This window comes from Cucumis sativus, chromosome 3 (genome assembly GCF_000004075.3).
Source record: "Cucumis sativus cultivar 9930 chromosome 3, Cucumber_9930_V3, whole genome shotgun sequence".
Taxonomy (NCBI): Eukaryota; Viridiplantae; Streptophyta; class Magnoliopsida; order Cucurbitales; family Cucurbitaceae; genus Cucumis; species Cucumis sativus.
In genome coordinates this window covers 35,355,850-35,372,128 of record NC_026657.2, presented here as the reverse complement: position 1 = coordinate 35,372,128, position 16,279 = coordinate 35,355,850, and the positions used below count along the sequence as shown (strand labels likewise).

At 32.1% G+C, this 16,279-nt stretch overlaps 3 protein-coding genes across 4 annotated transcripts; 1 reads left to right on the top strand and 2 right to left on the bottom strand.

Moving 5' to 3' along the window:
- Window positions 1-19: 19 nt before the first annotated feature.
- Window positions 20-6,654, bottom strand: LOC101210103 (developmentally-regulated G-protein 2). Of its 2 annotated transcripts, XR_004215391.1 has the most exons (13): window positions 6,561-6,654; window positions 6,152-6,277; window positions 5,940-6,007; window positions 5,239-5,315; window positions 4,554-4,734; window positions 4,293-4,349; window positions 3,350-3,424; window positions 3,098-3,217; window positions 1,986-2,156; window positions 1,535-1,648; window positions 1,268-1,438; window positions 888-1,081; window positions 20-315 (listed from the first exon to the last, which is right to left on the bottom strand). XR_004215391.1 is itself a non-coding variant. In XM_011654032.2 (12 exons), exons 2-12 carry the CDS (start codon window positions 6,219-6,221, stop codon window positions 986-988), a joined length of 1,200 nt encoding a protein of 399 aa, XP_011652334.1. In that variant the 5' UTR covers window positions 6,222-6,277; window positions 6,561-6,654; the 3' UTR covers window positions 545-985. The 2 variants fall into 2 exon arrangements, 1 of the variants encoding a protein (XP_011652334.1); XM_011654032.2 differs by lacking the exon at window positions 20-315 and having other exon boundaries at window positions 545-1,081.
- A 4,465-nt stretch (window positions 6,655-11,119) lies between these two features.
- On the top strand, window positions 11,120-13,560 carry LOC101214589 (ubiquitin-like protein ATG12). The gene is made up of 5 exons (XM_004150964.3): window positions 11,120-11,284; window positions 11,507-11,565; window positions 12,419-12,487; window positions 12,584-12,646; window positions 13,197-13,560. The coding sequence occupies exons 1-5, from the start codon at window positions 11,248-11,250 to the stop codon at window positions 13,254-13,256; spliced, it is 288 nt and encodes a 95-aa protein (XP_004151012.1). The 5' UTR covers window positions 11,120-11,247; the 3' UTR covers window positions 13,257-13,560.
- Window positions 13,561-14,432: 872 nt separating this feature from the next.
- Window positions 14,433-15,527, bottom strand: LOC101214834 (transcription factor MYB114-like). Its single transcript, XM_004150965.3, has 3 exons — window positions 15,098-15,527; window positions 14,884-15,013; window positions 14,433-14,795 (listed from the first exon to the last, which is right to left on the bottom strand). The coding sequence occupies exons 1-3, from the start codon at window positions 15,288-15,290 to the stop codon at window positions 14,531-14,533; spliced, it is 588 nt and encodes a 195-aa protein (XP_004151013.2). The 5' UTR covers window positions 15,291-15,527; the 3' UTR covers window positions 14,433-14,530.
- Window positions 15,528-16,279: the final 752 nt, after the last annotated feature.

Here is a 16,279-nt window from a genome sequence, read left to right as displayed (position 1 = left end):
CCGGACTCCATAAAAGTGGTTAGTTTCTTGTATCAATATATGTATTTAGACGAGGAACCCATACTTTTTCTTCGAAAAAGAGACTAATGCTAAAAAATACAATAACCTTCAAAAGAGAGAGAAAAAAACTGAGAAAAACAAAAGAAGAAAATAATATTCAGATACAAAAGAGAATACACCAAAAAGCAAACACTTAAAACCTCCAGAAAAGAAACCAAAGCTAGAGAACATAAAAACTTCATAGCCAACGCCAACTGAAGACCATTGAGCCGACAAGGAAGGCATTCCTTTCAAACCAAAAGTAAGAGGACCAAACTGCAAAGCAAACCAACTTTTAAACTGCCGCTTTCAAGCTTGTAACTACTAGAAATCAAAAGAAGAAAAAAGACTTCTTAAAGACAAAATGCACAAATCCACAAATAATAGTTCATTTCTTGGACCAAACCATCGCGCTAAACTTTAACTGAAGGAGAATAAGGTGGAATTAACTTCAACGACAAACCAAAATTTCAATCAAAGTCAAGAAATTGGCAAGAATTAGGGGTGGCTTATGTCAATATATTATAAATGTATTGAAATAAGAGCACAAACTAGCGAGCTAAGTCAGTAATATCAATGGGTGGTTCAAATTCCAACCAAATTTCATCGAGCCAAAATATAAAACTTTTGGCATATCTTTCATAATTCATAACTTTTAAGAAAAGGGCATCGAATTGTAGTTCTAGTACATCTTAACATCTAAAATACAATGGGTTTCTCTTATCAATCACTTCCAATTATACATTGTGGTCTAAGAAAGTTTTGTCGATGATGAGCAGGGCCCAGTGAAAGCAACAATATAATCTCAAATCATAATCTTCGTCGATTGACTGGGATATAAAACTAACCGGATATGTCACACATCCTCAACGGATAGTAGAGCTTCGCATCAAGCTTCAAACAAGCACTCCACTCCAGATTAACTTGGTATCATTACACGCTGTAATTATGTCTTTAAAGGAGCCTTCTTTTCTCTGTCGGATATTCGAGCTGGACCAGTTGTATGCGACTTGAAACGACCTCTCCCTCCCTCTTCCTTTTCCTGAAAAATTCAAATTGCACGTCTCATATACACACCCAAGATGCATGCATAAATAAAATCTTTAATTTAATAGTCAAAATGAAAAATGAGGAGTTATGTAACTATGCTATAGGTACCAAAATGCTTGAATAATTACACTATGACGCGGTCCCAGTTAAATTAGCCAAGACAAACAACATTCTGTACCTTTTTCTTAACAATCTGAACCACATCCTCGTCATTAAGAACATGACCAAGGCCACAATGCTGGGGATAATGTCGTGCACTTGTACCCCATACAAGCACGTATTTGACATCTTTAACCAAACTCCTGTGGATATGATTGCAGAAATCCTCCACTGTACAGCCACCTCTATCCTAAAATTACATTCATGGAGCAATGACGAAAAAAGATAAAATTAAAACAAACATTAATAAATGATCTTAGAAGGGAAAAGGGAGTGTAAGACATACAGCAGAAAGAACAACTGGATCTGAGAAATCAGGTTGCTGCCCTTGAGGCTTGGTATAAACCCTAACAAGGCCCATCTCCTCCCACATCCTAGATAGTAGTCTGTCTAAGTTCAACTGTCCAAATAACAGAAAAGAGAGATTCATTATAGTAAAATCCATATAGACTGGCAAGCTACATTTAAACAACATATTTACTGCTTAGACTACCTTGAATTCACAACAGACATGTGGTGTGAATGCATCTTAACTACAGGTTTCTGCCCTTGGGTAATATTTTATTACATAAACAAATAGAAGATTAGAGAAAAGTAAAACCACAAAAGATTGAACACTACAGGAAGATTTTCAAGTGCGAGAATGCAAGACGTGTCAGTAGGTCCAACAGGGTATCAAAGAGCAGACATAAAAGTCTCCACTCAAACTCAGTAGCAACTGAAATGATAGAACATACCTTGAGATTACAACTAATGACAACTGAATTGGGCTGACGGGCTAACTTGTCTACATCGTCAATACCAACTACATCAATCTTGTTGTAGACATATACACACTTCATGTACTTGCGGTTACCCTCAATTACATCAATAAGATCATCAACCGTGGCATCCTCTCGAAAGAGTACCTGAAAGAAACAATATAGTGGCCACGTTGATATGTCAAATATAGAAAGAGTGGCGCGAAACTAATCTAAGACCATCTATCTATGCAGAAAACAGAATCATGTAGAAGACAGAAAATAATTTGTGCACATATGCTACTTGACCCTTCATGAACAAAAAGGTCAACCTCTGGATACTTAAAAGTTAGAACTGTCTGTCAGAGGTGATCCTTGGGCTCCAAATGGGAATAAGGGAAAAATTACGAAGTGAAATGAAGTGTCTATTTACAAATTTTGAGATGAACTCTAGTTAGTACATGTACAATCAACTTTATCAAGCTGATTGCTATACAATCAATTTTAATTTTACCAGCTACAATGGAAAGTAATAAAAAAAAATTCATGGGAGAGTGCAAAAATGGATGAATCCACCTAGTGCCATGGATACTAACAGACAACTTCCTTAAATGTAAGTTCAAATTAAAAAGTATTCAAATATGAACTTAGCTTATGTAAGGGACTTAGTTAGAAATATCTGGGGTTATTAGTAGAATATTAGTAGGATTAGTGGAAGGGGCATATTAGTAATTCGATAGTAATTTAGTTGGGGCTTTTTTGTTATAAATAGAGGGTTTGGGTTGAGAGCAAAGTGTGAAGAATTTTGTAGTGAATTTCCTTGAGTGGGAATTTGGGAGGGTCTAGCCCTCTTGAAAGGCTAGGGTTATTACTTGTTCTTGTGACATTGTAGCTTACATTTCAATATATTTTCCATATTTGATTGTTCTTGAGTTGTCATGTGTTCTTGAGTATCTCTTACACAGTTAAAGGCATATTTTACTTCTTCAACAATATCAAAGGAAGTAATCACCGATGCTTTGGCCATCAAATGAAGGTACCAATAAAAGGAATATAGATCACAAATTAAGAGTGAAAGCCAGTAACCTACGTTTAGGTGGAAGCTATACCTCTGCATTGTGAATTTTGTACTCGTGCAGAATTTGATAGCACAGCTTCTCGTCAACATGAGTTAAAGGAAGGGTACTATTAAATGAAATACCACCTGTTTTTTTCTTCTTGAAATATATCTGCACATTAGAATTAAATCCCATAAAATCGAAGTGCTAACTGATTAAACAGCCAACATGGATGAATGAGAAGCCAAATTGAAGTAGAAAATAGGAACACCAGTAAAGAAACTAGCAAAGCCAAAAACTTACTTGAGGTGGTCTCTTGTTCAAACGCAAGCCTACTGCTTCCAACTCTCTTGTTAGAATCTGACGATGGCCCTCACTCTAAAGATTACACAGAAGTAGTGTTACGGAAGAGTTGGCTTAAATTATTCCCATAAGAAGGTAAGAACTAAATTACAATAAATATACTACAAAAAGTGCTCTGAACTGAATATACCAGTAGAATTGCAAATAATATTAAATAATCATTCAAAAACGTAGCATTTGTTGCTTATCATTTTCAAATAGTTAATGAATGACGTTAAAATACACAATCACCACCGTATGAGTAAAAGTTTAAAAGCAAAATATTGGCCTAATAGGGGTCCAGCATATCAGGAAAAAATTGCTTGTGAAGAGACCCATGCAACTGTCATGAAATTGGGAGGGAGCATCTCTTAACAATAACCATGAAAGGATTTATATGACTAGAAAATATGAGAATTGATATTAGGCTTTCAAATGATTCCTGCAAATAAACTAAGCTACCATGAATAGGGAAATGAACTGAACTACCATGACTAAGAAAAAGTACAAAAGTAATTGTTCAGCACGCAGCACGCAGCACACAGCAGCAAACACATCCAGGAAATTATAACACCAATGTATTGTGTACTAAGGCTCCCTGAGTAGGAGAAAGGGAACAAAGCAAATGGCAAAAAGAACAAGTGAACCCTCAAACGTGGGACGGTTCCAAATTCTAACATCCCCTCTCCTTAAACTAACCACCTGATCACCTCTAGAGTATCATGATTAGAAAAATGGGTGTGGCCTGTGGGTGAAGAAAACAAATCCTGGGAAGATAACAACGAGGTCTGAGGCTATCTAATGCAATCGGACAAATTCAAACATAGAGCCTTAATTTTGATTTGACATATACAAGGTTTGATAACAGAACGCGCATCAAAGCAATATAGCTGTTAAAACTTACTTTTGAGGCATCAAGAACCATCAAGACTAAGTCTGAAGACTTGGAAACAGCAATAACCTGTAAATAAAATTCAAACAAATTTACATCCATGATAACCAATATATTGGATAGTTAAAAGGAAAGTGGTCTGAGAAGCTAAAACAAAAGGACTATAAAAAATGAATCTTCAAATAAAACAAACAAAACATGAGATTATAACACCTAAAAATGGTTATAGTGTCCTATAAATGTACAACAGAAAAAAAAAAAAAACTAGCTTACCTGTCTACCACGGCCCTTTCCTTCAGATGCACCTTCAATAATTCCAGGAAGATCAAGCAGCTGAATTTTGGTATCATTGTAGTGTATGATCCCAGGTATGCAAGTAAGCGTTGTAAACTCATAGGAGGCAGCTTCCGATTGAGTGCCCGTCAACATTGTTAAAAGTGTGGACTTCCCCACACTACAAAAGAAAAAAGAAGACTTGTCAGATTGATTTCTTTAGTACGAAAACAATGTTATTCTATAGATGAATATACAAGGATTGCTTAATAAGTAATAAATACAAGGCATCACCGAACCTGCAATTCACTTTTAATAAAATTTGACGACCACATTAATTTTAAATAATAATAATGATAATAACTAGTTTCATATAACTTCCTTCGAGGAGGAGAACATCTGATGAAATTGGACTCATGCAACAAAGATTGGTATAACTCTCGCAAGGATGACGTGCACAAAACTCTTGTATATTATCAAAACTAAAAAGAAAAGAAGATAAAAACTAAAAGGCTAACATAGTATGGAGACAAGTATCTGCCAGACTGAGCATATAGGTTCAAAAGCTCTTGTCGTCAACTTTTTGTTCAGAGCCCCATGGCAGGTGTCTCCTTCCATATCAAATCAAAAGTATCTCTTTTCTACAGACTAAGAAAAATAACTATTGTAAAAGAACAGGAAAAACCTTGGGAATCCTATGAGTGCAACACGCCCGTGGCCATATTTTGTAACTTCAAAACCCTCTCCACCTCCACTTGAACCCTGAATGCATCAGGTTAAAAATGATAAATATGAAAGTCATTTTTCACAAATCCCACCATACAAGGGGGCCAGGGAGAAATATCCAGTATCAGTAATATGAAAATTCTAAACACACTGATTAATAATATCAAACTTATTTTGCTTGGGTATCAAAACACTTGTACAAAAATGTCTGGTTTGATAACATGACATTTCATTAAAAAAAATGTAATTCAACATTAACTGAATTTAGAACAAGCTTGGGATAGGAGTGACTGTACAAGAAAAATATGTAACATTTGATAATAATGATTTGGATTTATAACTTCCTTGGGAAAAAGAAGAAGAAGAACATGGATGGCACGAGTAATTATAAAAGAGGCAATATTTATTGAAATTTTGAATTAACTTCTCGGTGTCAATAATGAGTGAATAATGAGTTATTCAGAAAACGACTTGTAGTATGATGAAATTCAAGAGTTTAAACAGCAACACCAGCTGCCATCAATTTCCAATCAGATAAGTGACTGCACGACGAGAGAAACAAATGCACTCTTACGAGTCTCACTTAAGCAAAGCTTACACACTAAAAAAAAAAGAAAAGAAACAGAAGACAATGGAGGAAAAGAAAGATATCATCCATACTTTTGGAGGCTCTAACAACTGCGTCCTCAACTTTGCTATCTTTGCCTTGAGCTGACCAAGATGATATTCTGAGATTTGAGAAAGTAATCCAAAAAAAAAAAGACCATTTTGAACACTTAGACAAAATAGAGTACATACAAATTGTGGTATATACACAACTCACGTAAAAGGAAGACACTGATGAGAAGAGATTAATGAATGAAGCCAAGTACCCGTGGCCTTATTTTTCTGAGTCCGAGCCATCTCGGCCTCGATTTCTTTAATTCTTTCAATAATTCCCATTTTTCTGCGTCTTCAACTGCAAAACCACAATAGAAGCAGGATTCAACAGAATTTACCTGCAAGAAAACAACACAAAACAATGCAAGTTGGTCGACAGCAATGAATGTCTGAATGGAGTATTAATTTTCGAACAGTCTTGGCTTAGATGAAAGATAAATTTCCAAAAGAACAAAATAAAAATAAAAGAGAGAAGAGCATAGTTACGAATTCAAGTTTAAAGTCCAATCATATGGTTTAACGAACCGTAAGCTACAGATATTAATGGATAATTAAGAAAACTACAAATCAAACCGGAAAAACAAAGAAATGGTGGAAGCAAATTAGTTGAATTTGACTCACTGTGATCAACTGCGCGAGGATCCGCGGAGGTTGAAGAACGGAGGGGGGGGGGGGGGGGGGAAGGAAGAAGAAAAGCGCCAGACCGAGAAGAAGCGAGTAGGTCTTTCGGAATCAGATGAAACAGTAATGGGCCTTTAAGCAGGCCCAGTTTCTTTTAAAAGGTATTCAGAAAAATAGCAAATGTACATGTTTTACATTAGCAAAAATTAATTTACATGGGAATAAACGATTTCAAAACCTTTCCGTTCTTCTTTTTCATCTCCATTGAAGCCAATTTCAAAACTTTGATGTTCACCTTCCTCCGTCTCCATTGACATAAAGCCTCAGATGCCATAATGTTATAGAAAGAGTCGTGGTTTCGATTCGAGCAACTTAGTTAAATGGATAGTTAACAAGACGGGGCCAATTACTTTGAAAACATCCTCTATCCTTGTCAACTGTAACATGTAGACGTGATAGATTGAAGGACGAAAAAAAAAGTTTACCTTGATAAATGGGTGCAATCAGTCACTCACCATCATAAATTGGTTGTGATAGTATTTATCAATTTATCATCTAAAAAGTATCAACATAACCAAATTTAAAAGGTCAAAAATATATTTTTAATAAAAATTCAAATTATTAGAAAAAGAAAATATAGTAAATAACTAAATTTCAATTTGGTTAAGAAAAACCTCAAATAAAAAAAAATAACCAATTTCAAATTCCAACATGGAATAACAAATTAGATTATTAATAAATAAATAATAATTTCTTGGTATAAAACATTAATAAATAGATAATAAATTATAATTTGATTAACAAAAATCTCAAATTTAAAATATTTTGTAGGACAATATGTTCCATCTTGTTTGAATTAGGAATTCAATAACATAAAATTAATTTTTTTCTTGAAAAAATATGCTTTTATTTTACATTTAAAAACACACACAAATACCAAGCCATTTTACAAAAAAAAAATCGGTTTTCTTAAATCTATCAAAGCGGCAAAATATTTATAATATTTATAATGTATAAAATAATTTTGAAAATAGAAAAAGTCACAGGTCCACAATAAAAATTACCAAAAATGCTCTCATCAACACACGATTAATTGGTCACTCGTGTTCAATATATTGGTACACGATCGTGTACCAAAATCATTTAGATTTGACTACCTAAATCTAAACAATTTTTTTTTCAAGATTCTTTGATACAATATCGTTTATATTTGCATTCTTTGCTACACGGTCTTTTAAATTTGATCGTTTAGATTTGGCTTTTTTTGTCAAGATTCTTTGGTACACGATCGTTTAGACTTACTGTTTAGATTTGGCTACTCAAATCTAAATGATTTTTTTGTTCAAGATTCTTTGGAATATGATCATTTAGATTTGACATTTTTTTACTACATGATCGTTTAGATTTGAAACGAATTTTTTTCAAGATTATTTGATACATGATCGTTTAGATTTGACTACATGATTATTTAGATTGATCTTTTTTCAAGGTTTTTTTTGGTACACGACTCAAATCTAAACGATCGTGTATAATGTTCCAATGATTTTTTTCTCAAGATCTTTTATATTTGTTAGATATGGTTGTAGCCAAATCTAAATGTGTACCAATATGCAACTATTTTTGTTCAAGATTGTGTAACAAGATCTTTTATATTTGATACACGATTTTGAACAACCAAATAATATCTTGACAAAAAAAAAAAAAACTTTTATATTTGATACACGACCTTAAACCAAATAACAATTTGAAAAAGTAAAATAAAAATGGTAGAAAAAGACAATGAAAAAGAAAAAGAAAAATGGCAAAATAGAAGAAAGAAATAGAAAAGACGGACAAACCTAAAATATTTTAGAAAATATGTCCGACTTCATGGGCTTTTTTATTTCGTTACGTAGGGCGTAAATATTTTGTTATTTTGTTATATTTATAAAAAATTTCCAAAAAATTATTATCATCTTGTAAATTGGTTTATGATTCTAATATAATTAGATGAGTACTTTGTATTTGTTGAAATTGAAAAATAAATGCGAATACGCAACATAGAAGGAAAACAAAAATGAAAATTTAAGCATACTTAAATTTTAAAGAGTTTAAGGAAACTCTACCATACAAAAAAATAAAAAATGTAAATACAAAATATCGGGTCAACAATCCAACTTAAACTCTAACAAATGAGGTTCGAATTGTTGCAATCATCGTAGTAAATTGTCGAACGAGGCATAGATAGATTGGAGGACGAAAAAAGTTTACCTTGAATACATTCAACAAATTGTTGAAACCAGGATGTAATGAAACATACACCTCAGCAATGCCATAATCGTGATACTGGAAAGTTTCGATCCATTTACCATAAAACGTAGTCTTTGCTTGTTGTAAAGTCATAACAAAAGTTTATTCCCTACAGTTCTATTATTATCTTTCAGTTGTATAGCATACACAACTTTTTAAAATGTTGAAAGATGTATTACATGAAATATAATTAACATTACAAATAATGTTAAACAAACAAGATGTAGTCTAAAAATTAGTTTAATGCAACATTGAAATAATAAAAATGAATAAAATAAATATAAATATTTTTAAATCTTATTAAAATGACATATTTTTAAAAAGACATTAAAAACACATTTTCTTAAAATGTAACTAAAAAATATATTAACAATTTATTAAATATATGTTTTTGAAGGCTCAGTAAATAAAGATTTATTAAAGATAGATATAATTAGTTTAATACAATTTTAAAATAATAGAAAGAAATAAGATAAACAAACATGTTTTAAATTGTTATTAAAACTACCTATTTTCAAATTTTAACTTTAAAAAGATATTATGAATTACTTAAATATATATTTTCGAATTCTTACCAAACAAATCTATAAGGTTTTATTAAAGATGGAGATTAAGGATTATTAAGGATAAAGATTCCACTAATATAGAATAAAGTTATTGCCAACTTTTTCAATAAATAAATTATTCGGTTAGGATATAATCCCATAACCAATTGAGTAAAATACATTGTATTTCATCAATATCTCATACATAAATTTGGTTACTTAAATTCGATCACCTTATCAATATATGATAAGTTTAAAATACATTGTAAGTGAAAAAAATGTAAGTTACCACAAAATTAGGGATAAAATATAAATTATAAAAGTCATACATGCACGTGGCAATATTTTGCTAAAAATCTTGACTAATTTTGCTATATTTTCAGCGGTGACCTCCAATTTTGCTCTTCCTTCAAATTTCTCTATTTTTTTTTAATTAGATGGAATTGCAAAAATTTTAGGAAGCCAATTGGAATTACTGTTTTCCTTAAACAAAATCTAGGGGTGAGAGATCACGTATTTGGTAGTCCAAGATTTGATCTCAAGAAAAAAATTATTTTAATTAATACTTTAAAAAAGACATCTCTTTATTAGAAGACTATTCCTATGACGAATTTTGAGAGATTGTACTAATTTCTCACTTTCTTGAGGTGAGGAAATTTTCGTTAATACAGTCCAATCGATGGAATGCTCTCAACCTATTCTATGATATCATTGCTTTAAATGTTGGAGTAATGAGAAGTAAAATAAGACATTACTTTTTAAAATAAATGCGACCAATGAAGAGGACGATTGCAGTGAAAAATTTCCAAAACTGAAAACAAATTCATTCGAATATTTTTGTATCCAAAATAAAAGTCAGATTAAAAAGAAAAATTGGTACAATTAGATAATTTCAAATAAAAATCATATTATTCTCACGACTTTTTGGGATATTGTCATTTGAATAATAATTTTTTAGTGTTTTTGTAGTTTTAAATCAATATTTAAAATCAATTTTAAATAATATTCAATGGAAAACATCCCTCATTTAAAATGATAATTACATAAACTGATTTCGTGTCGTTATACTAACCTTTAATTCATAAAATAATGCTTAAAAATAAGAAAAATACACTAATTATATGAATTTATTATTATATAAAACGCATAATTTTAGGTAGAAAATATTATTTTAAATTTAAAATTTGGAATCTTCAACGTTATTAATGATTTAATTATGTGAATTAAATAGTGTAAATTAAATATGTATTATTATACATAATAATAATATGGTCAGTTTATTGAAAATTTTGTATATGCAAAATTATAAGAAAGGTACATAAGTTGTTAATATATTAAATGCATAATTTTATATAAAATATATTATTTTGAAAGATAATTTATTATTAATTTAAGGCGTGAATCTAGCATAATAAATAAACGTTTATTTAATTTCGTTTGAAGATAAAATTGAATGATATTTAAATAAACCGTAATATTAATTATACAGTTCACAAATACATTATAACTAACAAATATGATATTCATTCTATCAATCGGTAAAATCGAGTGAGAAATATTAAAAATATATATATTTTTCAAGATTTTGCTACAAATCAAATTATTTTGAATGTTTGCTATTTTCTGAAACTATTTTCACAATAGAAAATATTTATTCATAAAATCGTAATCAATTCCAATTTCCCTTTCTAGAATTGTTAAAATTTGAAGCCCAATGGGCTTCTTTTGGCATTGCAAAGCCCAAACTCAGGCCACGGACTCCTACGAACTTACCCAACCAATATCTTTTGATCGAAATCGGAGAACGTACTCCACGAGAACGGGGATCCCGTAGTTCACGGCGAAGGAAAACGATGACTTCTACAGAGTCATCCAGTTCTGCTCGAAAAGGTGAGCTTTAAAGGATGTATGAACAACTCCATTTTCAATCACTGTTTATTTTGCTATGTTTGATGAATCGAACTTTCAAACTTTATTCACTTTTTAGATTTAATTGATTTTTTGATGCAGAAGAACATCTTGTTTTGTAATTGTTGTTTTATTACGGGTGCTTTCCTAATGACGTTTTCTATCAAGGTTCATCCTGATTTATTTTGGTTTCATTTCTGGCAGTGGTTGTCCTGTTGAGAGCTACTGGGGATGCTCCCATTCTCAAACAAACTAAGTTTAAGGTTTGTATTATGTCAATTTTCGTCAGTTTACAGTTTTAAAGGTTAAAAATTTGTATCATACTGTTTAAAATGTAAATTGGAAACCAATCTTGATGCTTGTGAGAATTTTTTATCATTTTATTTGATTATAAAACTGAACTATAACCGTCTGATTCTAGCAATCATGTTTGCCTATGTAGGTAAGGTTTTATGTGTGTGTTTGATGTTCTCTGAGTGAGCTAGACGGACTAGGCTAATAGGTGTAGAATACTACCGACCTAAGAGCTGAAGGAACGAAGCTTAAACTCTGTTGTTACACAAGTATTAGATCCCATGGATAAAATGCCACATCCTTATCCCGTGCAAAATTCACGTTTCCATCAAGATATCATTTTTGTTGGGTGTGCGACCAAAGTGACACATTGCACAGATAAGGGAAAAATTATGTGTATATTAGTAAGAACAACTATCTCCAATAAGTATGAGTAATTTTAGGTGAAATATAAAACGAAGTCTTGCGAGTTTATGCCCAAAGTGGATAATATCATACTATCGTGAAATATTTGGAGACACTAGAGAGTATTAAACCACCAATTCATCCAAAAGCTTAATCTAGTGGTTGAAGGCAAATTTAATTATGTATCTCTAACATAGGGTTGTTGTCCTAACAATTATCATGTGTATAATCACCAAAACTTTGTTGAAGATTTCATAAGGATTTTGGGGGCCTTGTTAGATTCTCTGTTAGTTTCTCTCAGGTTTTGTAAATTTTATACAGCAGCTCATCCATGAATTTTTATCTTTTTGGAATTTGGTTTTCTACAGTTGCAAGTTTATAGAAAAAATTCATTCACATATTTCATACATTTGACAGATGCCCGGAACAGACAAATTTATTAAAGTGATTGATTATATACGCCGGTCCATTCAACGGGACACCTTGGTATTCATCTGTCTTGTGGAATAATCTCTTTTCCATCTGCCAATTCATTTGAATTTAATGACACTTCTCTATGCTAATTGTTTATATTATTTGAAGTTTGTGTTTGTCAACAGTGCATTCTCACCGGGTCCAGATGAGACAGTTATTGATCTATATAATGTGAGTTGATATTGACTCATTTCTTCTCTTTATGTTCAAGCTGCGTTTGTACACTGTTTACAAACTTTTAGAAGAAAAAAAAGGAGGTGAGGGATGTGTGTGTGTGTTGAGGGGAGGGTGAATTGGTTGGAATCTATTTATTGGCCGGTCAAAGCCTGTCATCTAAACTTAGGGGGTATATTCATTGAAGGTATAGTGTAGACTTCTGATGTTGATGCTGGTCATGAATCATTCTTGAAAATACCCATCATTGTATATTTTTATGAGGTGAAGGGGAAAGGCTTAAGCAATCAAAATTTGAAAACTTTCTGAAAGCAGGATATCTGTAAGTTCTCTTAGATTATCACGAAACAAACTATAACATTAGATCAGATGAGTAACCTTAAATGTCTTTTTTCATCACCCCTCTCTGAGGGTAATTATTCTTGACTTCATAGCAATTCTTTAATCTGTTTCTTTACCTAGGTATACATGTATGTATTTTCATATCCACATGCATCTGAAGTTTTATCATCTTGTGGATTATTCTTTTTTGTGTGCCTATTTGCAGAACTTTGGAATTGATGGGAAGTTGGTGGTAAATTATGCCTGCTCCATGGCTTGGGGCTAATTTGCAGCATGGTAATGCTTAATGCTGAGGCTGTAAATAGTATCTTAAACAGTTCACTCTCAGTACTGTGATTTTATACTCATCCATTACGAACTATAGTGGCAGTAATCCTTTGTATTATAGACTGCTTTCCCCGACGAAAAATAAATCAGTCAAGTTCTAGAGTCATACTTGTCAAGGTCCAGAGTTTGTAAATTAATTGTTTATTTGATCGACCTCTTTAATTAATTGTTTTAACGCTGAATATGTAAACACAAGGATATATTGTTCCAAGATATGGAAGCTCAAATTCTTGATTATCCTACTCAGTTTCATATTTTTCTTTTTACAACATAACAGTTATTGAGACCAATACAAATCCTCACAAGTGCTGGAGACCAATATTTTGTCGGGTACTCCACGTTTAACATGCTGGGGACTTGCAATCATACAAATTATCTTTTTGTTTCTTTCTTTTTTCTTTTTTTTTCTCCATATTAAGAACTAGCTGGGAACAAATAATACTAATGGCAAGCTCCAATGGGGCCAATTTGATGGTTTAGGTAGGATGAAACAAAAACATGAGTTGAGCGATGGTCTAGGTGTTATGTATATTATGTACATTAGTACTTAAACTTTGCTGTAAATTTGTACTCATCTGTTTTGTTTGGGTAAAATCCAAGGTTGACAAGATATAGACGCTGACCAAAAGACCATATGTGGCTGAGTGTTATGTGGTGGAGGAATGCTGGTCAGCACTATTTGTCTGATTCTGACCATCTGAAAATTTGGACTAAGCTCGTGACAGAAAGTGAGTATTTTGTTTTTCTTGTCTTTCAGAATGATTCTTTTCATATCCCCACCACAACATCGGATTATGAGGCAAAATCTAGAAACTTAAACCATCCCCTCTTAATGAGTGCACTAGCAAGTTCCCTCTCTCTCTCTCTCTCTCTCTCCCTCTCTCTCCCTCTCTCTCTCTAAACTTGGAGGATTACTATATGTAGCACAAGATCTCTCTGTGTCTCTCTCTTTATATTTAGGAGATTACCATATTGGCCCTAGATGTTTCTTGCAGACTCCCTATAGATGTGTATAGAATTATGATCTTTGGAATATGATTTTGATAGTTGATGATTGCAGAAGATGAAGTTAGTAGGAATCTGTACATCAGCAACCAAATATTTTGGTAAAGGCTATGAGTGAAACGATTAAATTTTTAGATAAATTAGTAATGATTTGCATGAGAGTGCACTAACAACCTAAGCTTTATAGTTGCTGCTTATGATACCCAATTACAGGAAATTACTCATCCACTCCAAATCAGGTCCCTCATTGGAAAAATCAAACAAGTTATCGACATCATACTCCAAGTTTGAGCTGTTTTCACGTTCTTGAGACGTTTCCTCTTCTCTAGACTCTGTGTTCACTTTTCTTTTACACCCTTTCCTTCTTTCTTTTTCACTCTGTTGGTTCATTTTTTTGCTCAAATGAGAATTCCAGTAGTTCTTGATCTCGTTATCTGTTCGCCCTGGCAGTCTCCCAGCAATCAAAGACCACCTAAACTCCGAAAACCAAAACTTTTATTAAGTTAATGAAAGCAAGAAAAGTTGAGAAATATAGAATGAAAGGGGATAGAAAATTTGACCTGTTGCCAAGAAGTTTATGAAGCCTGAGGATCAAATCTTCTTCTTGATCTGATATATTTCCTCTCTTAATGTTAGGTCTGAGATAATTGAGCCATCTTAGTCTGCAACTCTTCCCACAACGATTGAGGCCTGGAAAATTTAGAAACCCATTGAATATATGTGCGTGGGAAGTTGGAAAGAAAAAGGAGAAGTTGAAAGTTGAAAGGGATGGACCTGCTTTAGCTGCAATGGACTTCCACCTTTTTGCACCATGAATGGCAATAACTTGAGCCAATTTTTGATCTTCTTCTGCAGTCCAAGCGCCTTTATTGACTCCTCCATTTCTCAAAATTTCAGCCTCATTTATGTCTCCTTCAACAACTTGTTTCACTTTTCTTTTCAGAGACTCTTCTTCTTCTTCAGTCATTGGAAGTGGAACTTTAAAGAGATAGAGATAGAGAGAGAGATTATGGTTTATTTTCTCTTCTTAGAGGGTGAAAATATAATAGAGATGTGAAGAAGCAATTAGAGATATATATGAAGAAATTGGAATAATTTATGGGTTGGCAGTCTTTCAGGAAAAGGACACTCTGATCATGAGGTAGATGATTGAGTGAGATATAAAGTCTGCTTCTAAATAGTTGCACACTGTTTTACAACTCAACAACAACACAACAGCTAGCAAAATATCCTGTTTAAGAAATTGGGATTCTTATTATTATTTTCTCCATATTGTTTTCTATGCATATAAAATTCAAAGACTCTGGATTTAACCAGCATCTATTTATTATATATATATATATATATATATATTTTTCAGTTATAATTGTAATGAGAATATGTACACTTCTCATAGTGAATCGTTTTTGTTCCAGATTTTTAAACTGAGTTGGAAATTATATTCTCTACAACATTATTTACATTATGATAGTAGCAAAACCCTTCTAATTTAGATTACATGAAAACCCAAAATGAAATTTTAGAATCATATTCTCCCTCCCTTTATTCCTTAGCTAATGATTTGAGTTGGTGTTTTCTTCTGGGCAATGAATTTCATTGTCATTCGTTTGTCTAATTAGTTTGTAGGTAATTAATATTCAGAGTTTGTGTCGAGTTACTAGTGTTAGTAAGAAAATAGTGGAGAAGAACTTTTAATGCATCATTAAACATCATTTTTATTAGTTAAAACAACATTTTCAAGTTTCATTCTATTTTATTCTTATCAATGGTTTCATTTTAGTTTCTATGTTTATAATAAAACTCTTATTTAGATATATTTTCAAAATCTCAAAGGAAGTACTCAAACAGACTTTCTTTTTATAAAAATATTCAACAACAAAACAAAACTACATATACAATTTCTTAAATTTATAGGAGGACCAAAATAAATGAAATTCAAACAATGGAAACCAAAAA